The sequence below is a fragment of the Siniperca chuatsi genome, linkage group LG7 (genome assembly GCF_020085105.1).
Source record: "Siniperca chuatsi isolate FFG_IHB_CAS linkage group LG7, ASM2008510v1, whole genome shotgun sequence".
Classification (NCBI taxonomy): domain Eukaryota; kingdom Metazoa; phylum Chordata; class Actinopteri; order Centrarchiformes; family Sinipercidae; genus Siniperca; species Siniperca chuatsi.
In genome coordinates, this window is record NC_058048.1 from 19,384,413 (window position 1) to 19,407,876 (window position 23,464).

Below are 23,464 nucleotides of genomic sequence, written 5' to 3' on the forward strand. Positions count from 1 at the left end.
TTTGTTTACAGAGAAGTCTAAAAATCAACAAATGTGGAGTATAACATTTCCTATATCGTAGAAAAGGTTTCAGTCGTAGTCATCTGGACACTGTTTTCAGAATCAAGACGTTTCGGCTCCCATCCGGAAGTCATTCTCAATTGTGAAAAATGGACCGGGAACTCAGAAATTTAAGCTACTCTGTGTTACATAAGCCCTGCCATCAGGGAGGAGTCTACCTGCATGAGTCTAACATGCAATGAACATGGGACTTTTGGGCGCCCTGGGTGTCTGGGGTGCTACTAGAAATTCCGATGCCCCCGTGATAGTAATATACCTGCATGGGCTTCTCATTTGTTCAGCAACTTGGGGCTTTATTCTGAAAGTATTTGCCGGAAGTAGCCTTTTATTCCTGAATGTGTGTGACTTGTCAGTGGTCTGTGGACAGCAGAGCCAAAGGTACAGCAGCACAGTGCGTCGAGCGGAGATATGGAGGGAGAGCTGGCCGGCTGTGAGCGCGTATAAACCGGAGAGGAGAACATCACATGAAGAGGGAATAACCATGTTTGATCCTGAATAAACAACAACATCTTCACAGCGAAGCCAGGATCGCCTCAGAGACACCAGCGTCATGAAACCAGTCCTGCATTGAGGTGAGAGCCGCCGCTGCTGCTGCGTTTTATTTCTTATTTAGCGCGTCTGGACCATCCTGACGTTTATGATTAGACATCTTGCAGAGCCTTTTTAATGTGCTGCTGGTGTCAAGATAAAGAGGCAATTTCTAGCATCCGGAGGACAACAACAAACCTGCAGGTGCTGGAGAAGAGGAGGAGGAGAGGAGGAGAGGCTGGTGTGTTTTGGTGTTAAACACCGATTCATCCCGACAGTCCGTGATGAATCCTGCGTTAACAATCGGCTTTTTGATGGCAGAGAACAAGTGCGATCAGCTGGTGATAGCGGCTCGGTTTTAGGTGTTAGAGACTGGGGATGAGGCTTCCTGGACTTTGAGGAGGGTCGCGGCGTAAAAAGGGGCTTTTCTGATAATCCATTTAATTGCCTTAAGGGAGTAAAGTCTGGCCAGTCACAGGACGGCTCAGGGGCCTGATGTGATCTGATGTGATGTGATGTGTAGGCCCGCACGAGATAATCCAGAATCGGTGTACCGACTCGTCACTCTGCACGCGGGCTCCCATTCATCTCCTGCTTTTTGGACCTGGAGCTGTCAGCCATTCAGCAGGAGGCTGCAGCCAAGTCCCATTCATGAAGTCCATTACGCAGCCTGCACAACGATCCACTGTTGGCTTTAAATAGGCTCTCTGGGCCTGCAGTAGGCCTGTTATAGGCCTGCTATTGACTTTCTCTCATGTATCTTTTTACAGTCAGTTAATATGAAGCCTAATAAGCCTGATTTTAACCGGATACTGATATAGAGGCCTTTACATCACTGTAATATCTTCATGATACTCCTATGAGGCTATACTGCATCTCTGGCACTATGTTGTGATTTTATAGTGATCTGATCAAATAAAATGGCTCATTATTTTCCTTATTCTATAACTAAATGATATTCTATTAGAGATGTTGTTTGTTGTAATATTTAAGGAGCATCCCTCTAAAATCTAATTTTTACAAAGATGCAATAAATCCCTCACTAAAAGTTAAGCTTTTCACAGGTGACCCGAGCTAATACAGTATGCCAAGTCCATCCAGGCTGATATACTCAGCAGGGGTGGACAGAATAACAAGAACACCTTATACCACAGTATAATGCAATCCAATACATCACCACAAAATGTGTTAGGCCTTTACATCACGGTGATATTCTGATAATACTCCTATACGGCCACATTATGTCTCTGACATTGGGGTTTCATAGTGGCCCAATCAGGGGCAAGGACTTATTATATTTTCCTTATTCTATAACTTAACACCTATAATATTCTAATAGGGAAGTTGTTTTGTTGTGATATTCAAGCAGAATCCCTCTAAAGTCAGATTCATTCACTAAAATGTAAGCTTTTCACAGCTGACCTAAGCCAAGCGATGCTACACCACTCAGGCCAGACTATATATTCTGCAGGGGGTGGACAAAATAATGGGAACACTTTATAATATCATGCAATCCAATGAAACATCATCATGAAAAGGCTTCTCCCACAGTTGAATCAACACCTGTGTCTCAACAAATACTGAACAACATTATCTTCACAAAATTAGGATTTATATTAGTATATTACAGGGGTATTGGACTGCAATACACCCTAGAGGTAGTGCTGAAACAATAAGTCAATTAATCTATTAGTCATTGAACAGAAAATTAGTCGACAATGGCTTTCGTTATTGATTCATTTTAAACTCTCAAATGCGAGGCTTTGTTGCTTTCCCGTTTTATATCTAATAATGCAAATATCAGATATGTTTGGGTTTGGGGTTGAAGACACCTTTGTGATGGGCATTTTCACTGTTTTCTGACATTTTACACTCTTAACAATTACTCATCAGGAAAACAATTGACAGATTAATCGACAATTAAATGTATTTTTCGTTGCAGCCCTACATATTTCAGTTCAATTTACTTAAGTATTTAATTTTACTTTATTCATCTCTCAAGGGGCAGTTTGAGGCACAAATACACACAAACAATTTATTCACACATGAAAACATCTTAAAAGTACAAAATATGATAATGTAAGAAAATAGTTGAAAAACACAAGTGTTAATGGCAATGACAAATCTATAGCTTGCCAACAAAATCCAACACTACGAAGGCGTATTGTGTCAAAAAGCCATGTTACATAGAGCCATACATGTTATTGTATCCACCCTCTGCAGGTATACGATTATCAGGCTGTTTTTAACATCAGTTTCACTCTGCGACACCAATTTTAAAACCCATCTATTCCAGTAACTGACAGAACTCAACGCTCACATGGTGTTTCTCAGAGGGCTGTGGTCATCTGTGAAATTAGTTAGACCTGGTGGGTGAGAGACAGGAAATGAAACTCAGTGGCAGAATGTGCGTCTCCCACGCGCTCTGTCCTTTATCACTGGATGCCATATGGATGCTTGAGCTCACTCAATATTTACATTGTCACTACTTGCCAGAGAAACCAAGAGAGAGAGAGAGAGAGTGAGGACACGCTAATATCTGTGTGATGAGGCTCTGCTACCTACATAATTAGAAGTGGTGAAAAATCCACAGGCAGACTGACAAGAACTGGTCAGTTTGTTTTTTTCAGTTACAGTTTGGTGATGTAAGTACATTTACTCAAGTTCTGCATGAGTAATAATAATCTAATGATATCATCTATAATGGTATAACAGTCACAGGGGACATTTTTCTTCAAGTACATTTTCCTGATTATACTTACATACTTCTACTTAAGTAATATTTTCAATGCAGGACTTTTACTTATAAAAGAGTATTTTTTACAGCATGGTTTTAGTACTTTTACTTAAGGAAAGGATCTGAATACTTCATCTACCACTGCTCAGGAATGCCTGTTCTTCATCTTCTCACGTCTGGTTTCGTATCACTGGTTGCATCTGTCTGCGTCTACACACACACACACACACACACACACACACACACACACTCATGCTCACACACAGATAGCTTCATGCAGCTGGGTGCATCAGTGTCTGCATCAGGACTGTATACCTTTCATAATGTCTGTCTGTGTGCACATCACAGTAAAGGTAGACACTCTCCTCTCTCTTGTGTTGCGTTGATACAAACTCTCCAGACAACATTCAGTCGCTTCAGGGAGGGACAAGGTTATCAGTGGTCAGGTCAAAGGTCACTGACCGGCTGCTCTAAAGTGGACAGATCTAAAAGTCGGTAAAGAACGGGGTCTATTACTGCTGACCCCGACTTCTGCTCTTCCTCCTACCACAATGTCTGATCCCCCTCCCTCATCCTACCTCTCTATCTGCGATTTCTCCCTCTTGGCATTTTTATCTTGTGTCTGCATCTCCTCTGCTTTTCCTTCCACTTCCACCATCCTTTCTCTTTGTTCAGTATTGAAGCTGGTTTACATAGTTTCCATCTTTCTTTCTTGCTGTCACCCCCACCCCCCCACGCACACACCTGGATGTCTACTGTAATAATCTGTCTTTTGACTTCTGAGTCACTTTTTGTCAGTGTGACTTCCCTCCTGTGTCAGAGTCTGCTGTTCTTTCTGTCCTCCTTCAGCATCCCTACAGAGCAGCAAATCCAAACAGAACATCATCTTTATACTCATATCTGCATCTCTGTCAACTACTTTTGTGTTATGAATGGAGTCTTAATTTTTTTTGGTTTTAGTGTTTGTCATAATGTGGATATTTCTTGCAGCCCTGGTTGTTTATGCCACATATTAAATGTCAATATAGCACTGACGTAATACTGGGTTAACAATAATATGACACACCCACACATATTAAGTCACTATAATAATTGCAAATTAATATACATACCAAGACATACATCTAGACATACATACATATGTATGTACATACATACACCCACAACCTGCCCTTAACATATACTCATACATACTTACCTAAACACATACATACATAAATATCTGCAGTAAAGCACGTAAAGTGAAAACCAATAATGTAAATGGTACTGACATAAGTAAGCAGCTTGCTGCAACCCTCATAAATTGAGCCAGTATTATAACACTGAAAGATGAGATGAGAGAACAGTTAGTAAAAGAAACAGATTATGAAGCCCAAAGAGGGAGCAATGAGTTTTTTTTATATTTATAATACTGTTGAGTTATTTACCCAAAGTAAAATATGATAATTTTGACCCAGAACGAGCTCTGTTCATCGTGCATTTGTAAAACTGTCACAAATGTATCGTTAGTTGTATAAAATGATGTGCATATGACAAAGGATACACATATTATTAATAATCAGAAACAAATAGTGACATATACATTTAAAAAGAGCTAGAGTAGCTTATAAAAGTTCATAGCCATAACATATTTTAGTTTGGGTTAATAAACCATCAGTAATCTAAAAAATATAACTAACACTGGGTGAAAACAACCCCTTGTAATAGTAATTAGCTGCATTTATATATAGCTTTTATCCAAAGTGCTTTACAGTTTTGCCTCTCATTCACACACACACACACACACACACAAACCGATGGCAGCGAGCTACAAGGTGCTGGGTAGGTGCTATATTGACCCAGTTATTTTCATTAACGATTCATCTGCTGATTATTTTCTTGATTAATCGATTATTAATTTGTTCTATAAAATGTGAAAGAATTGTGACTGATATCCACCACAATTTCCTAAAGCCCAAAGTGACGTCTTCAAAATGTCTTGTTTTGTCTAACGGTCTAAAATCCAAAGATATAAAGACAAAGAAAAGCAGCAATTCTTCACAATTGAGAAGCTGGAAGGGGAAGTGTTTGGCATTAATCGATTTAAAGCTGAAACAATTAGTCCACTAATTGATTAGTCGATTGACACAAAATTAAACGGTAACAGTTTTGATAAATGATGAATCGTTTCAGTTATTTGATCAGGCAAAAATGCCAAACATTCACTGGTTCTGTCCTCTCAAATGTGAAGATTTGCTGCTTTCTCAGTTTAACGCTGTTTTTATATCCTTTTAAAGTGAATATATTTGGTTGGTTGGCTCTCAGAGCTTGTGGTGGCCATTTTTCACTTTCTTTTGACATTTCAAACGATCTATAATCATTAGACCAATCGATAATGAAAATAATCATTAGTTGCAGCCCTAAATCGATAACATAAATACAATAGCGTTGTTTTGCTGTTCAGCGAGTATGACAAACATGACATATTTTATGTCCTTAAATGTCCTCATCTAACTGCTGCAGTATTTACATCTTATATAAGAACATGTGATTAATGGATTCACATAGCGATGAAGATGTTGTGTATGTACAGTGCTGTACTGTAGTGAGCATGCTGCTAGCTATGTGCTGTGCTGTGGAGCAGGCTAATCTTAGAAAACACGGCTGGGACCAAACTCCCTGGGGTGGGAGCACAACATCACCAATCATCTTCATCAGCCAATCGCTGAGGGTGCGCTGCTGCCATGAAACTGCTGTGTTTGGATATAGGAGTCTGTTAAACTCCATATACAGTGTTTATCTCTGTAAGTACACGGAGGTATGTGTACACACAGCTTTAAAAACACAAATCCTTGTACATCCGTTATGCTTGGCTACAGTATCATTTCCTCAGTAGCTCTGTATTACTACCCACAACACCACAGTATTAATCAAGCATATGTAATTCTTGGCGCTGCACAGTTCAGTCCTGTGAGGGCTCCACAAAGTACACGAAGTGAACGTATCTTGTACGATGTGTTTTGCAGGCTGCAGTTGATAGCTTCTCCCTGCACAGTAATGTCTCTTTCCTCTCCGCACCAGTCAGTTTACTGTTACAGACAGAACTCCCAACCATCTGACAGAGATATCAGCCCCGCTCCCCGGGGTAAAGAAGCAGCAGGAGGAGGAGGAGGAGGAGGAGGAGGAGGAGGGGGCACAGTAGTGGTAGATTTTTACAACAGATAGGGAAGCGGTACAGGACGAGGAAAGGCTTCTGAGGCCTGAAGGATGGAGGTGAACACTTTTAGATTCCCCTCGACTCCTCTCAATCTCAGAAAGAAAGAAAAAAGAAAGAAAGAAAAAAAGACTGAGGGTAGTCGTGGGGATGTGAGACTCTACATGGTGCCTCTGCTCCCCCTTGTCCTGCAGTGTGTCTCCCTTTCTTTATGCTCCCCTTGTCTCCTCCACCTCCACACACTCACTGATTGTTTTAGCAGCTGGCCTATGGAGTAAAAACAACCCCCCTCCAGTGGCGGAAAAAGTACTCAGATCCTTTACTACTAAGTAAAAGTACCAATACAATAATGTAAAATACTTTATTACAAGTAAGTCCTTCATTCAAAATCTTACTTAAGTAAAAGTGCAGAAGTATTAAGAGCAAAACGTACTTAAAGTAGCTATAATAGATATTTTTATTACAATGTATAAAATGACAATGTGAAAGGGGTCACTCGTAGTGATGAACCTACAGCGAATTATTACCTGAATCTGCAGCTCCCCTCGGCTTTACGGAGCTTTATAGTGAGTTTCAGCTCATTGTTTACTGTTTTGGTTCACTCACCGCTCTCAGAGCGGCTTTTTCGGCTGAAGCAGGCAGTTGTTGTCAGTGAAAATGCTCTAAAAACCCACTGTACACTACCTGCTCAGCACCAAACAGCAGACAGACACAGGTAGCGACTAGCTGGTGAACAATGTGGAGCATTTAGCAGCTAAAGAGCTAGATATTTCCCTCAGGAGTTTGGTAGAGACCAAAAACAGAGCTAAAAGAGAGTGAATATTGGACTTTCATTCGTCAGGTGGACACAAACACGACTCCCAATGAATGATCATGTTGCTCCGTAACTGCTGGATGTGTAAATAAGCAGCTGTTTGCTAACACGTTCGCCAACTCAAAGAGTAACTTAACACCAGCCTGAAAAGCAGCCCTCTGCTGCCCTCTCCGGTTTAAACTTTCAAGCCTGTTTTACCTCTGACCACGCCCGGCATCACTGATAGGTGATCCAGTCCAGTGGTTCCCAACCCGGGGGGTCAGGCTCCCTCTAAAGGGTCAAAAGATAAATCTGAGGGGTCATGATATGATTAATGGGGTTGGACTTTTCTCTAATCTTTGCTTTTTTGCGTGTGTGAAATATTGAATAATTTTACTTCATTTGGCCTGAAATCTATTATTTGATAATATACAATCTGAGAAGTTTAGAGGGGACAAGAGGTGGAACTGCTAACAACTCATAGATGTCTGAAACATGACAAAGGGCCCCAACAAGACACAGTTTTTTTATGAGGGGTCACAAGATAGAAAGGTTGGAAACCACTGGTTTAATAAATTGTCAAATAAATGTAGTGGAGTGAAAAGTACAATATTTCCCTCTAAAATGTAATGGAGTAAAAGTATAAAGTAGCATAAAATGGAAATACTCAAGTGCCTTCAACTTGTAGTTAAGTCCAGTACTTGAGTAAATGTACTTAGTTACTTACCACTGCCCCCCTCTCTAGTCTCAGCCAGTCATGTTTGCTTTATCCCCTGTGTGCTTTGCAGTATGTTGTCTGCTTCAGTCTGCTGAGCCTCAGAAAATCCTAATGCTGTCCACTTCCTCCAGCGTCTCATGGCTTGAGTTTCATGCTGACTCGATGAGTGAATGTGTGTGTGTGTGTGTGTGTGGTGGTGGGGAGTGGGGGGTGGGGTGGGGTAGGTTAGGTTGGTATCCTTGAGAGAGGCACATCCTCATCTTTGCGGAAGGGCAGGAGTTTTAGAAATGCACCTCACTGTGTGTTGTTGTTTTTCTGCTGAACGAGTGGAAAGTTGGCCCAGTGCAGATTTTTAAATAGCTGAATGGGTATTGACTTCCTCACAGCCAGCAGCAGCACACACACACTCTCTCTCACACATACACAAACACACACTCACAAGGGGAGTGAGATAAGTATTACAACAACACTTTTAGCAGTTTAGCTTACAAATCTCGTGCGGCTTGAAGGAATGAATGGATGGATATTTAGATGAATGAAGTGATGGATTCATGAATGAAAATGGAAAGTGACTTAACCTTTAGTTCCATACATTTATCAACTCTGTACCACTTTCTAATAAGGCACTCTTTAAACGGTTTTACAGCTTGGCAACACAAAAGTTGCTCTGAATGGCTTACAACTGACTACTGACTACTAGTAAATGATTTATTAACAATTAATAAAGCTGTTATTAACAGCTCATATACCCTTTGTAATATACATATACGTTTCACTTTTATTTCTTCTCGCTCTGAGTTTGTCATCAGTTTGTGGATAAGATCACTGTCACAAAATCAAACGTCTTGCCTCGTCTTTTTGTTCTGAAACCTGTCAAGATGTACTTCTGTCACCTGACGACAGGTTATGAAAGCGCTCCCATCTCTGGACCTTTGGATGTGATTCAGCCCGGGGGGGCAGGACATGGGAGAAAACAACAACAACACAGTGTTCAGCCAACCCAAGTGCTGCATGAATCTTAGAAATGTTGTGTGTCCAATCAAAACAACTTAAGTTGAGACCCCTGACCTCCCATATCTGCACACCAGGGGAAGTAAAATTAAGCTAAATGGCCACAGTATTGGCACTTTAGATTCCTCTGGGACATCCATGCAGATAAGGAAGACATTTCTTTAGCTGTTTTTTAAATTATTATTCTCTAATCCCCCCTTTCCTTTACTTTCTAATGTCTCAATCCATCACAGCATTCCAATTCTGACACCGGGTCTCAGCATCCAAGAGTTTCTCTCTCTACGCGATGAGCTAAGAGATGGTCTTTCAAAGAGCTTGTGTACTTCCCCTTATCATATCCCGTCTCTGATCTGGCATATTGTTTGTTTCAGATCTGTGGGAGAGGGAATGAAGAGTGAATGAGATAGAGATTGGCTTGTAGTTGAATGTGTATGTCAGACTTAATTTCAGTGGAGAGTTGGGGTTTTTTTGCGCTAATCCTTTATGAAAAGACAACCCGCACTGATGCTTTTGAAAATGACAATAAAGCTGCTTGCAGGAGAAATTCCAGCAAACTCTGCAGTGCAAATGTGTGCATATATGTGTGATTTAGTTTAAGAGTGCAATTTCAGAAGGCAAACATTTGAGCACATATTGCGAGTGAACTGCCAAGAGAAGTCCAGCAGCTCTGAGAATAAGCTTTCACAGCTTGGGGAGTGTTGGCCATACCCGTGCATATGTCACCCAGCCTGCCCACTCAGATGATTTCCTTTTATCTGTGTGATTTACCAACAACAATAATCAAACCAACATGTGTTTGATTGTGCGACGCCATTTACTGATGCTGTATTATTCACTGATGTGCTAAGGCAAAGAAAGAGAGAGAAGGAGGGCGGTGAAAACAGGCCTTTGATGTTGCTACTGACACAATAGTGGTATGACTCTGTGTTAGATCCCCACTGCAGACCAGAGAGAGAAGAGTTTTATCAGTGATGTGATGTGGTTTGGCACAGGGATGGAGGCAGTGCAGAGGACTGAGTCATACAAACACACACACACATGCTGGGGAGCAGAGGAATGTAAGGATGAGTGGATGAGAGCGACTGCGGTCTTAAGAAAATACCCAGTATGTAGAAAAACAACAGTGAGTGAGATTGATGGGGTATAAAGGGGAGCTGTACGACCAGTCTGTATAATTATTCAGATTATCTGAGTGCTTGTCAGAAACCATTAATTGGTAACTGATGGAGACCCCAGCTTTCTGCATGGCTTCTGTTTGATCTGTTGTCACATTGAATCTGTCGTTTTCAAACCTTCACAGCCAATCCTGTGCATAATCTTGAGCTGTCACAGATTCTGGGCTCTTCCTGGCTGCAGTCCTGGTTATCACTTTGAAAGATGCACATTTTATATATGATATTTATATGATGGGATGTGGGAATAGTGAAGATTGGAGGGAATTTTGATATGAAACAAATTTTGACATAAAAATACGAGAAAAAGTAACACTCACAATTTTTTATTGATAAACACGTCACAGAAAATCTGCATTCAAGGACTTAATTTTTCATATCATCAAGATATAAATATTATAATGACAGACACAAGCTGGTTCAGCAGTTTGCTTCATCCACACATCATTTATTCTTTGCACCATCACACATGCAGGCCGTTCCACATCTGTTGTACGTCTGATCCAAAGCCCGGGGTTACACAAATACATGCTGCAATCTTTTGCTTGCATCCACACTAACACTCTGCTCCTCTTCCTCCTCTCCAGCCTCTCCTCGGTGGGTTGGCATGGCCCAGTGATGAACGGAGTGGTGGTGCCCGGTAGCCCGGAGCTCTCCTCCTCGTGTCCACTGCCTGACTGGCGAGAGTTCTGTGAGCTCCATGCTCGAGCCTCTGCTGCAGACTTTGCTGACAAGTTCCAGCGCTTCCTGTCAGAGAACCCGTGTTACGACTCGCCTGGCGCTGATGTGAGCTTCTCACAGCACTTTGCCCACCACTTCCTGGAGTGCTTCTCTGCAGCGCTGACCCAGGCCCGGGAGAACCAGGCATCCTCTCTGGGGGAGGACGGCTCCAACGCAGCGCCCAAGTACAGTATCGTTCCTTTCCTGGGAATCCAGGGCTGCCCGCTGTCCTACGGTCACGACCTTTACCAGAGACGCAAGGACGCCGGAGCTTCAAGTGAATCTCTGGACAGTATGGACAGTGGAGGGGGAGGGATAGATGGGGGAGGCAGTGGCACCACTGCCTCCCGGGGCCCCCAGCCGGCCCACAAGGTGTCTGCTCTGGGACAGTCCCGCAGCTCAGAGGACGTGTCGGTCAGTCACCCAAAGGCTCGCTTCAAGAAGGGCTTCTCCCTGAGGAACATGAGCCTGTGTGTGGTGGACGGGGTGAAGGAGATGTGGCACAGACGGGCCTCCCCTGAACCTGACGGTCCCTCTGCTGGAGCCAGGAAGGCTAATGGTGGTGGAGGAGGAGGAGGAGGAGGAGGAGGAGGAGGAGGAGGGGAGGCTGCAGGTGGAGAGAAGTGGTCCCAAAAGCTGCGGCTTCCCAGGGGTTCCCAGAGCCACAAGGCTGAGATGCTGGAAATCCAGAGGGAGGGAGCGCTGAGGTTCATGGTGGCTGATGACACAAACTGTATGGGCGCTGCACAGTGGCAGAAGTGCCGCCTGCTGCTGAGGAAGACGAAGAGGGAGGAAGGAGGTGAGAGGTTCCTGCTGGAGTTCTACGTACCACCCAAGGTAAACAAACAGACATGGAGGACAATTAGGCAGAAAACATGGATCTAGTGCTGAAATGATTGGATGGTTAATGGATGATTTGATCAACAAAATTTTTTTTACAGCAAAGTTGATTTTGCTAGCTTCTAAAATGTGAGAATGTGTTGCTTTTCTCTGTTTTATATTATTGCAAATTGAATATCTTTTGGTTTTTGGACCAAAACAATCAATTAAGAAGACCTCACATTGCTCCCTGGAAAAGTGAGAGGTGCATTTTCCCCCGTTTTGTCACCATTTATCTCTTTTTTTTAGCAGTTTTATTTAAGGTCTTGAAAGTATTTACATCCCCTGCATCAAATGCTAGATCTTTCCACCCCTGTCTGGCAAAAACAAAAATAGATAAATAAACAAATTATTAACATAGGCGTCTATGGCATCCACAATCATTACAGAAAACATGGTAAGATGCATTCTTTCACAGTCCTTATTAGGGTTTAGAGTCCATGTCTTTATCCAGACCACTTAAAAATATTGTTAAAATATTGTTCACTGAAATACTTTTCAACAGAGCCACTTCTATCATAGCAAAGTTTTTCCAGGTACAGTGAGGAAGTTATTTTGTGCAGACACTGTTTAAAAGCAGGAGGACGAGCGCATTTCCAATTCTTCAAGACAAGTCTAATTGAACATTAGACTTAAAGATTGATTGGAAAAAACACATTAATTAATAATTCATGAAAATAATCATTAGTTGCAGCCCTTCATGAAGCCCAGATATAAATAATCCAGCCAGATAATCCAACCCCTCTGACCCTGAGTGACACAGCCTAAAGTTGAACCGCACACACACTCACATGCATGCATGCACACTTAACATTTCCAGATCATTGCCCCGGACCTTAAGAAGGCCATGAGGCTGTGCAGCTGTGTGCAGAGTGTGTGTAAATCTGCCAGTGTCCTTTGATCATGGCTGGGGGGAATGTGGAGATAAGGCTGCGGAGAGGGGGAGAGGGGTAAGGACAGGTGGGAGGCAGGCGTGGGGGAGGTGAAGGAGCTGGTAGAGGGAACCGGAGACTATCTGAGAGATAGCGAGTGAGGAAGCTGTTACATTGATTTATGTAAGCGGGAGCAGATTACAAAGATTCCCTTTCGTGTGCAAAAAATAAATATTGATCGGTTCTTTGTCTTTGGCAAACTGTCTGCTGTGACAAACTGAAAATAGGAACCACAATAGTTTTGTGAGTCACTCAGAAACTCAGTGAGAGCCACAAACATATGAAATGAAACTTAATAATTGTGCTTCAGCAGTAACACGTGTTATGTTCTATTAACATCCACACGTAGGGAAATTATCATCAGCCGCAGACTAGGTGGAGATTAAGAGAAACTTCACAGCTGCTCTGAAGTGACATATTAATTAAACACACACATCTCGACAGGCCTGCCCTGCAGACACTCTGAGTTGTTTTATCACTGCCGTCCTATTCAGGTCTTACAAATCATAACAGTGCAGAGTCACTAGTGTCGGAAAGATAAACTGACTCATAGAATCTCACTCCTGCCTGCTCCTGGCTGACTCGCAGTGGCTCCGTCCCTGTCAGGGCCATCAATTTCCCGGCTGCTCTGTGTGGGAGAGGCGGCACACTAACTGCCTGCATTATGACACAGCAGCAGGCCCTGAGACGACCCACTCTCTGGTTCACACCTTCCAAAGTAACATGCAATAACTAAAGAGTAAGAGTAGCTGTAACACATCACAGGAATTGTTTGTTATCATAATAAAAAAGATGCAGCTTTAAGTAAATAGTTGGCTATATTTGTTTAAAGGGTCAGTTCGGACAAATACCAATGAAAAACATATTTTTTGTCGCTTACTTTTAGTGGTATTTAACCATGCTGATAGTTTTGGTTTTGCTTGTCCATGTTTTGAGATATCCATCTCTGAGATTTCCACCTTGGTTGAACTGAACATTTTAATTTAAAACTGCACTAATCAATGTTTTTATATTAACAATAGATAAAATAATATGTGTAATGTGAGAGGGATCGCTTGTAGTGACAAACTCACAGACAATTATCACCCAACTCTGGAGTTTCCCTCAGCTCTGAGCTTTATTGTGTCTTTCAGCTCATTGTTTTGGTTTTATGCCCCCCAACTTGAGTGTTTTGGTTCACGCTCACTGCTCTCATCAGCGTTGTTTCTAGACACAGCAGGCGGCTGTTTTCAGCTCATAAAAAAACTAATAAAACTGTACATTATTTGCTCAGCACCAAACAGCAGACAGACAAAGTTAGCGACCAGCTGGTGAACATGGTGGAGCATTCAGCAGCTAAAGAGCCAGATATCTCAAAACATGGACAAAAGAAAACAAAACAATCTGTATGGCTACTATTAGAGGTAAGAGAGAAAATATACACCAGTGCCATGTGCACTGGTTAACACTGGTTTGCACCAACTACACATATCAACAGACAGTGAACACTGGGCTTGTGTTGTCCACAGTACAGAGGGACAAGAAATGGTCAGGAAATAGTCAAATGGTTTAATACAGGAAGTGGTTTTTGACATTTGATCCAGAGAAAGGAATTGTGGGCGTGGATGGCAGCCAGCTGCACAGGCAGATCAAGATGAGAACAGTGTTGCTCAAGACAGATCAGCTGATAAGCCTCTGCCAGACCATCAGTCAGCCTTCTTGTCGCTCTGCCTCTCTAGACACACACAGGAATAAACACACACACACAGCTCACCGCCTCAAACACACTCATTGGATCTGTTAAGATTATCGTCTGGATCCAACTCTCTCCAGAGGGCAAACTGAGGCCAGGATGTTTTCTGTGTTCACCCTCTTATAAACTCTTCCTGTTTTATGTTTGTTACAGTCAGTCAGCAGGAATAATCGCAGAGAAACGCAGTGAGAAATAAGAGACTGCATAAAAACTGAGCTTTTTTGTGCAATCTTTTGTAACCTCTTCCCTACTCTTTTAATGTTGGCCTTATTTTATTTGAATTAATTAATTAATCTCAGGAGAAAGGGGGTGCAGTTCATTGCTGCTGTACCAATGCTTCAGACTGCATGTTGCCCCTTAATTATCGTGTGTAGGATAAGTTTTAGGGTTGGGAGAAGTTGGGTGTATTTCATACTAAAGACATACAGTGAAGTGGCACTATTTAAATCTGTACCACTAATTTAAAGTTCTATTTAGAGCTTTTGTGTAGTAAAATATAAAGTTTCTACTTTTCCAAGTGTTGCAGTAGCCTCCTACAGGATGTAATGAAGGATTTAATTTAACTTTGGTCCTTTCATAATTGCTCATTCTGGTTTTTGGTGACATTACACTGGTGCAAAATTATAGTACCACCCAGAGAGTAATGCACTTTTTGTTTTCTAGAGCAGAAAAAAAAAAATAATTAAAAAATAATGTTGTTACCACATTACATGTGTTTCTTGATCCACTGCGAAATGCAAGCACAGGCAGCTTATTGTCTAACATCACCTAAAGCAGTGGCTCCCAACCTTTTTTTTGCTTGTGAACCTTTAAAACCTTTTTTCTTGATAACATTAAATATTCATGACTGAAAAAGCAACAATCAAAAATAAAGTGAATAAACTTGTGACCCCTCCGCACATGTTGCATGTTTGTATCTGTTGTGAGCAGCCCGAACCAAGCAGATTTTTAGGATTGTTTTTTGGTGTCATTTCAATAATTCTTAGAGGCATGTCAAGGTAAACCTATACAGTGAAAAAAAGACTAGAGAAAAGTCTCAAAAATAAACATACATTTTAATTTTTTTTGCAACCCCATAGATTGATCTTGACCCTCAGTTGTGAATACTGACCTTATGGCTGGGTTGCCACCACTGTGCCAAGTTACCTCACACCACTACACATTTTTTACAGTTTAGTTAAATGTGACCTTTTATTCTGTGTCTGCATGCATGTTCACTTCAGTCCTCAAAGCCCAAAGTGAGCATCCCTCTTTCAGCCATTGTGGAGGTGAGGACCACCATGCCGCTGGAGATGCCTGACAAGGACAACACTTTTGTTCTTAAGGTAGGAGCTGCACCCATTTTACAACCACATTAACACAACTGCACTTTCCTCAGTTTCAGATATAACTGCTATACAATGAGCTAGCCCATGCCCTTGCTGAGTTAACATTGGATTTTCCCTGTTCTATACCCTGATGTGGGCCTTTGAATAGAGCTAAGTGTGTAATCACAGTGTTTGGCTGCTTCCACAGGTGGAAAACGGGGGAGAGTACATCCTAGAAACCATCGACTCGCTGCAGAAAAACTCCTGGGTTGCTGACATCCAGGACTGCATAGACCCTGGGTAAACCACCACATAAATATTTGCTGTTGGCTGAAGATGGAGAGAGGAGAGGGATGGAGAGATGGAGAGAGGGGGGAAGGGTGAATGGGAAGGGGGAAGGAGGGGTAACACACACAGTCATTAATCATCAAATTAGTGGAGTTTTTGACAGGTTGCTTTAGCACAAACATGGGCGAGCTTGCACCACTGACATTCCTCCTCAGTTTCCTGGGTTAGTGGACATTTGTCGGTGCAGCTCAGGACGTAAACAGAAAGATTATTTGTGTCCGTGTTTGTTGGATGTAGATGTGTGTAGACTTGTGTGTTAGGACTTAGTTATATTTGTTTGCACATGTGTGTGCATGTGTATACGTTCTTGCGGTTCTCCTGACCTGCCTGCTTGTGTACAGTGACAGCGGCGATGACATTGAGCTGGCGTCGTGTCCTCATGGTCAGGCCTCCAAAGACTGCTCCATGGTGGCCTCTTGCAGCTGTGAGCTGCTGTCTGAGGGTGAGCAAAGACCCATTGTTACATAACATTCAAATCTTTTGATCCACATGAATGTGTTAAAATACAAAAATGTGTTTAGGTGTGTATCGCGCTCCAGAGAGGTCGTGTCCAACAGCAGCAGAGCATTACAGCGCCCCCTCAGTCCGATGCAGGGAACCCCCCTTCACCCAGCACCCATCCCACGTGCTTTTAGAGCGCTTCCTCCAGTCCCCAGAGGCCCAGGGCTCCAACTCTTCTGCAGGTTATAACACATACATTTCCTTTTCTCTCCAGACACTCAATATCAAAGCATATGAATACTACAGATAGAGAAAAAACACTGATTTATTTTGACTCTGCTCAGGTGGCAGCGAAGGAGCGAAAGAGTCAGATGGCGATGCCAGCCTGGCGGGTTACCCATGGTTCCATGGTACACTGTCCCGCGTGCGTGCGGCTCAGTTGGTGCTTGCAGGTGGGGCCAGGAGCCACGGGCTCTTCGTGATTCGTCAGAGCGAGACACGGCCGGGCGAGTACGTCCTCACCTTCAACTTTCAAGGCAAAGCCAAGGTGAGACGATAAGAGAAAGGAGAAGTAGTGTCATGTTTTGAGTCTTACACTCCCTGTAAATGAACTCAGAGAGAGGGGGGTTGTGTGTTGTATATGTGTAGATTAGGGGTTCGACTATTATTTTTATTATTTGTTAATGTATTGATAGTTTTGTTTAATTTATATATTCAGTTTAGTTTATAAAATGTCAAAAATGATGAAGAAATGCCCATCAGAAGTTACGAGAGTCAAACGTTGTGTCTTCAATTTGCTTATTTTGCTCAACCAACAGTAAAAACAAAAATGTATTGAATTTAAAGTGATATGAAATGAAAAAAGGAGGAAATTGTCACATTTGAGAAGCTGGAACCAGAACATTTTGTTTTAGTTTTGCTTGATAAAAGACTTAAAACAATTAATAAGTTATCAAAAGTGTCATTGATGGATTTTGTGTTCTTTAAATAATGAATTAACTTGTTGTTTCTATACTAGAATACATTAATCTCTCATCCCAGCGTTAAATTCACTCAAACTTGTTCTCATGACATTCTGGTATGCAGCCACTGCAGCTCACAGCAGACCAAGTTGTTCAGGTCCTGGAAAAGATGCAGTAATGTCAACGTTTTGTGTTCTCTTATGTAACCTGATCCCTGCACATCACATCCTGCCAGCCGGCAGTGTTGAGGAAGTGTCAGCTGCCGCCTCTTCCTCTAGTGTCAGCCTTAAAATTCTGTCGCTCTGCTCCCACAACGAGACGCCTCTCAGATAACGTCCTGACCTCTGTCGTGGTCTTCCTGTTTCAGACGTTCACTATGTCTCACACTACAATTCTCTTCTCTCAAAGGTCTTTCTGTGTTGTGTCTTTTTCCCCTACCCTCTCTTTTATCATCTATCTCTCCCTCTTCATCCCTTTGAATCACAAACCTTTCTCTCCCTTGATAATGTCCTGTCTCCCCCTCTTTCCCTTCCTCCTCCCTCCCAGCATTTGCGTTTGTCGGTGAATGATAACGGCCAGTGCCACGTCCACCACTTGTGGTTCCACACCGTGTCGGACATGTTGAGACACTTCCACGCCCACCCCATCCCCCTCGAATCTGGAGGCTCTGCTGACATCACATTACGCTCCTATGTACAAGTGCAGCGAAGCGCCACCACAGGTACACAACACATGAACACAAACTGCTCACACACACTTATCACGCATAAGCTTAAAACCAGTCATAACTGTAGATTTAACTGGAGAGGCCATATATGTTGATCTCTCTAATTAGGCACCTGCACCAGACAACACACATATTTAAATTTAACAGTTGATGTCAAGACACTGTCAAGGTTTTTTTTTTAACATGACTTTTCTTGCCTAATATTTGTACTACATGGCAGTTTCTCATATCCTAATTAGATGCTTAATTAGTGAAAAGTCAAAACATTCAGACTAAGTTAAGGGCCCTGTACACCCAACAGCTACAGTTACATAATTACAGAGATCATGTTCTAGCAAAAAAGATATTTTGACATGTCACAGTAGGAAAAGCACAGGTGTAAATAATAAAATGAATGATGGCTGAATTCCATTTAGCTGCTTGGTTTTAGGGCCCTGGTATTGTCCATGCAGGCTCAATGTCACAGCTTTTACTACTATTACGAGTCAAAAAGTCCCAAAAGTAACAAAAGTTTAAAAAGTTCCTATAAAAATTAGTCAAGTTGCTTATACCTATTCATTATTTAAATTTTTTAATTTTATGATATTTCCAATTAGTTTCTGATTATTATACCGATACTGGATTTTGGTGCCAATATTGATATTTGAGAGTTTAAAAAATATGATAATTATATGCTCGATAGTTATATTTTACATAAACACATAACACAAACTTTTTTTTCTTTTAAAAAAATTATGTCCCCGATATGTACTGAGTGGGACATTTCTGTTCTGTAATTTCTTGTTACTTATCTGCTGACATATACACTGACCCAAAATATCTGCAATAAGCTAAAATCGTCCAATATATCGGTCTGCCGCTACTCATTACATTGTTTGAGATTTAAATAACTTTGTAACATTTGAAAGAAGGATTAACACCTTCACATCCTTCCTCCTACAAATGAGAAGTTGAATTCATAAGAAATAAAACATACCCTTTCTCAATTCAGTACACTCTGGGGTTTTGCTGCTACAGCCTGACTTGGTCGGGTATGACCAGTAGCTAACCTAAACTAAACTTTAGCTGGATATTGCTGTGTAATTGATATTACTGAGTCAGTTCACTGACGTTATTTCTCTTCAATACATGTGCTACTGCTACACTAGGTTTTAGCATTTACCGTTATCGTGTAACTGCCTCCATATCCAGGTGCTTAAACCCCCCCCAAAAAGCCTAAATTTTAAGGTCTTCAAGCTTTTGACTTGCAGAGTTTGGAAACAATTTGTAGGTGGTTTCAAAAAAGAAGTGTCTCCGCTGGACAGTCGCTCCTCATGTCTCCAAAGGATAACGGAGGGCGATTAGACGGAGGGTGATTAGAAACTTCCAGAAAGCTGGATGTGTTGATGGATAGCAGAGGTTTGTCCTTATAGACGGAGGAAGCAGAGCTAAAACTCGCTGACCCCCCCCCCCCACTAACACTGCTCCTGCCCTCCGCTCTCCTGGCATGTGATGAATGCCCTCCTGTACAGGAGAGTGAGGGGGCGATTATACCGCAGGAGTTTTGCATGCAGGCCGAGACTCCGGCCCCAAACCATCCTGGTGGTCACAAAGAGGCCCTCTGTTTCCCCGAATGCTGGACCTACGCACACTCATGCATTCACTCCCATACACACACTTACATAGTGAGGGTTTGATTCAGGGCGTAAAAGGCTTTATACACTGGTCAGGCGTGTCTTTGGCACCAGTGTTGTCTGTGTTATTGCCCACCAAGAGAAAGGATAATAAAGGACATGCTGCCTGTGTTTACATGCTGCTCTATGAAGGAGCCTTTTGCCAGCAGCTCTCCAGTGTAAAGCAACAAACAATTATCAGCAGCACAGAGTAATCTATAATATTAATCTTCTATTAAAAGGATTTCTTTCTACTTTCCACAATCTGCTACAGATGTGACTGTGCCTCCAGTACTCACCCCACCAAGGGATGGAGGCTGCCGGACAGATTCAGCCCAACCAGCTCTCCACCCTCCTGGGATCACAGCTCCTGCAGGGCCCCCTCCTGATACACCGATCTCCTCGAGCACCTCCTCCTCACCCACCGCCCTTCCCTCCCTCTCCCGCAGTGACCCAGGTACTGGAGGAGGAGTAGGAGGAGGGTTACAGAGCCGGAGCAACAGCTCTGAACGCCTGCTGGAGGCCTCTAGTGGTGCATCTGAGGACTACCACGACGCTGACGGGACTCGCAGGGCCCGAGCAGTGGAGAACCAGTACTCTTTCTACTAAACGGCACAGGGCAGGGCTTAAGTCACAAGTTTTCTGGATTTGATGAGATGCAGAAAGTTGGAGGTGACATGGGATGCTCTGCTGATGATGAAAACGGTCCAAATCACCCGTCGTTTTGTTTGTTTGTTTTTGTTTCAAGGCAATTTCCTGTTTCCCTGATTTGAGAAGGGAGGTGAGATCATGCCGAGCAGTGTGTCCACGCTGATAAATCCCTCAGGGCCCGCGGCTTTCGTTTAAAATGCAGTTGTCAAGAATGTCAGTGAACAGAGAAACAGAGGTTGGAGAGATGGAGCGGGAGATGAGACCTAAATGTAGAAAATGAGCGTAGGCGGAGAAAGCAAGAGGAAGTCATCCAGTGGAGTCATATGGCTTCGATTCACCTCCTCTGACCACTTCCTGTTCACCCTCACCCAAAGTTCCCTGGGAGCAGAGCCTGTCACCACCCCGCTGAAGGGTTGAGAGTTTGAAATGACCCTGAAGAAACAGCCCCTCCCCTCAGAGCTCCTACAAGTATCCCGTTAATGTTTGTAAAGCTGCTTTGAGTCTGTTCCGGATATCCTCACTGTCCCTGCAGGGTTCCCCTTCAAAGTCCTGCTCTGGGTCTCTGCTCTACACTAACATCAGTACAACAATCATGGGTGTGTTAGTGTTAGCTCGGAGATGTTTTTCTTAAACGTGTACAGCCTAAAGGGTCTTAGTGCCTGACAATTACCTTGGACTTGAATGGACTGTTGCCCATAGCGACGAGGAGGATGGTGTTGACATCTTGCATTATCATAAAAGCCCAAAAACTAAGTGCAGGTCATTACTTTACCGTCAGTTTCTGCTAAAAACATACTGAATACACACACACATATGTTGTGTTACATATCAGTTTAAAAACGTCAAAATGGAAGTTGAACAACACAAGTTCAGCCTGTACGAATATGGCAGGGTGGCTCCCATTTTGCTGTCATACTGGGTTATTTCTATGAGTGTGTGGTGGTGTATTAGAGTCCAAATATTTTTCAATGATCGTGTGCTACAGTAGTGTTTCTAAAACATAGTTTTCGAGGTCCCTCCGTCTGGTGCTGGTTCTGTATTCAAGCTTATCATATAAATAACCTGTAGATTAGATATGCTGTTAATATGAGTTCACTTTGAAGTAACGCCTTTAAGATATTATTATACCAAATCCAGCATTTATCGGAGGGACTGGGGGACTTGTTTTTTAGAAAGGTGGCAGTATTGCGTACTGTTTGTGCATCCTGGTGTGGACTGGAATGGTACAGGCAGTAAGGTGAAGGGTACTAGATGGCCATGCTGGAATAGAAAGATGTGACATTGCTGCTTTACTTCATGCTGATAGAGTACTGAGCTTAAGCTTTTTAAGTTTCAAATTTCACACTACAAAATATTAATGTTACTGTAAGAACATTTATTACAATACAAAATATCAGTTATAATATCCTCTTAAAGAAAAAGTTCAACATTTTGGGAACTTATTCGCGTGCTTGCCAAGAGTTAAATGAGAAAATTGATACTACTTTAATGTCTAGAAAATATGAAGCTATACTGCTAGCAGACGGTTAGCTTATCTTAGCATAAAGACTGGAAACAGGGGGAAACAGTAGCCCTTTTTGGGACTGTCTCATCCACGGCGTGGGAGACGGTCCCGGAAGGTCCCATTGAAAAGCTCAGGGAAGCATCTGTGCGCTGCTCTTTAATGGAGGCGGTGCAGTTAACTAGACGTACATTTGCCAAACCAACCTGTTGCAGTTGCAGTTTCAGTGGATGAAACAGTCCCGAATGGGGCTGGGGGAAACAGCAGAACTGGCTTTGTCAAAAAGCTAAACAAAAAAAAAAATCAGCCTACTTGCACCTCTAGAGCTCACTAATTAACACGTATCTCGCCTGTTTGATCTGTACAAAAACAAAGTGCAAAAACGAGAATTTTCCGTTTTATGGAGTTTTGTGTGCCCGACTGTTTCTTGGTTGCCAGGCAACCAGCGGACACTCCAGGAAGTTACTGATCCCGATTACCGACTCCAGTCCGACCAAGAATTAGTACAGCACATAACTCCCCGTAAAATGGCGATTTGTCATTTTTACACTTAGATTTTTGTACGGATTAAACAAACAAGACATACCGTGCTTATTAGTGAACTTTAGAGATGCTAGTAGGCGGATTTTGTTACTTTTGGACAGAGCCAGGCTAGCTGTTTCCCCTGTTTCCTGTCTTTGTGCTAAGCTAAATTAGCTGCTAGTGGTAGCTTCATATTTACCATACAATTATTTGAGTTGTATCAATCTTCTCATCCATCTCTCGGCAAAACAGCGAATAAGTGCACTTCCCAAAATGTCAAACTTTTCTTTTAAAGTGTGTTAGACACACCTGATAACATGAACATAAAAGCAGACACCTTTCATATCACTGCAAACAGGCAGCAAACAGTTACTGTATTTCAAACATATTATATGCAACACTTTTGTTCACTTGGAACATATCAAGAGTCGACATCTGTCTTTTCAAGCATGCTCATTTAGCTTCAAAGGTGAAATTTCACTTTCAGTCGGGGAGTGGAGGGAGCAGTTCATGTGCCAATCTGAATCCTATTTTTGAAACCTATTTATTCCTCAGCCATTGTAAATTACATTTTTCCTATCGAGTCTTATTTATGTACAATTGATTGATTCTTCTCGATGAAACATCCTCAGTGAAACGTGTCTGTTGCAAGAGCCCATCTCACAGATTGCTTAGTCTCCCTTTTTATTTTCTTAACACTTCTTAAAGCTAAATTTTCTGTTGTCTGACTGAGTTTTGAAGAGTCTGTGCGATTTTGTACAAAGTGATGTACTTGACATACTACTTTATATTTCTGTGAATAAAATGTGAACAAACTATTGCACATTTTCTGCTGTTATTCACTCATAAATGTCACAGTCAGATTGAAAATATGTTGG

At 42.3% G+C, this 23,464-nt stretch overlaps 1 protein-coding gene across 1 annotated transcript; it reads left to right on the top strand.

The window, feature by feature from the left end:
• Positions 1-301: 301 nt before the first annotated feature.
• Positions 302-23,402, top strand: LOC122879674 (SH2B adapter protein 2). The gene is made up of 9 exons (XM_044204116.1): positions 302-632; positions 10,800-11,769; positions 15,699-15,800; positions 15,991-16,082; positions 16,472-16,572; positions 16,652-16,813; positions 16,916-17,118; positions 18,080-18,254; positions 20,187-23,402. The coding sequence occupies exons 2-9, from the start codon at positions 10,831-10,833 to the stop codon at positions 20,519-20,521; spliced, it is 2,109 nt and encodes a 702-aa protein (XP_044060051.1). The 5' UTR covers positions 302-632; positions 10,800-10,830; the 3' UTR covers positions 20,522-23,402.
• Positions 23,403-23,464: the final 62 nt, after the last annotated feature.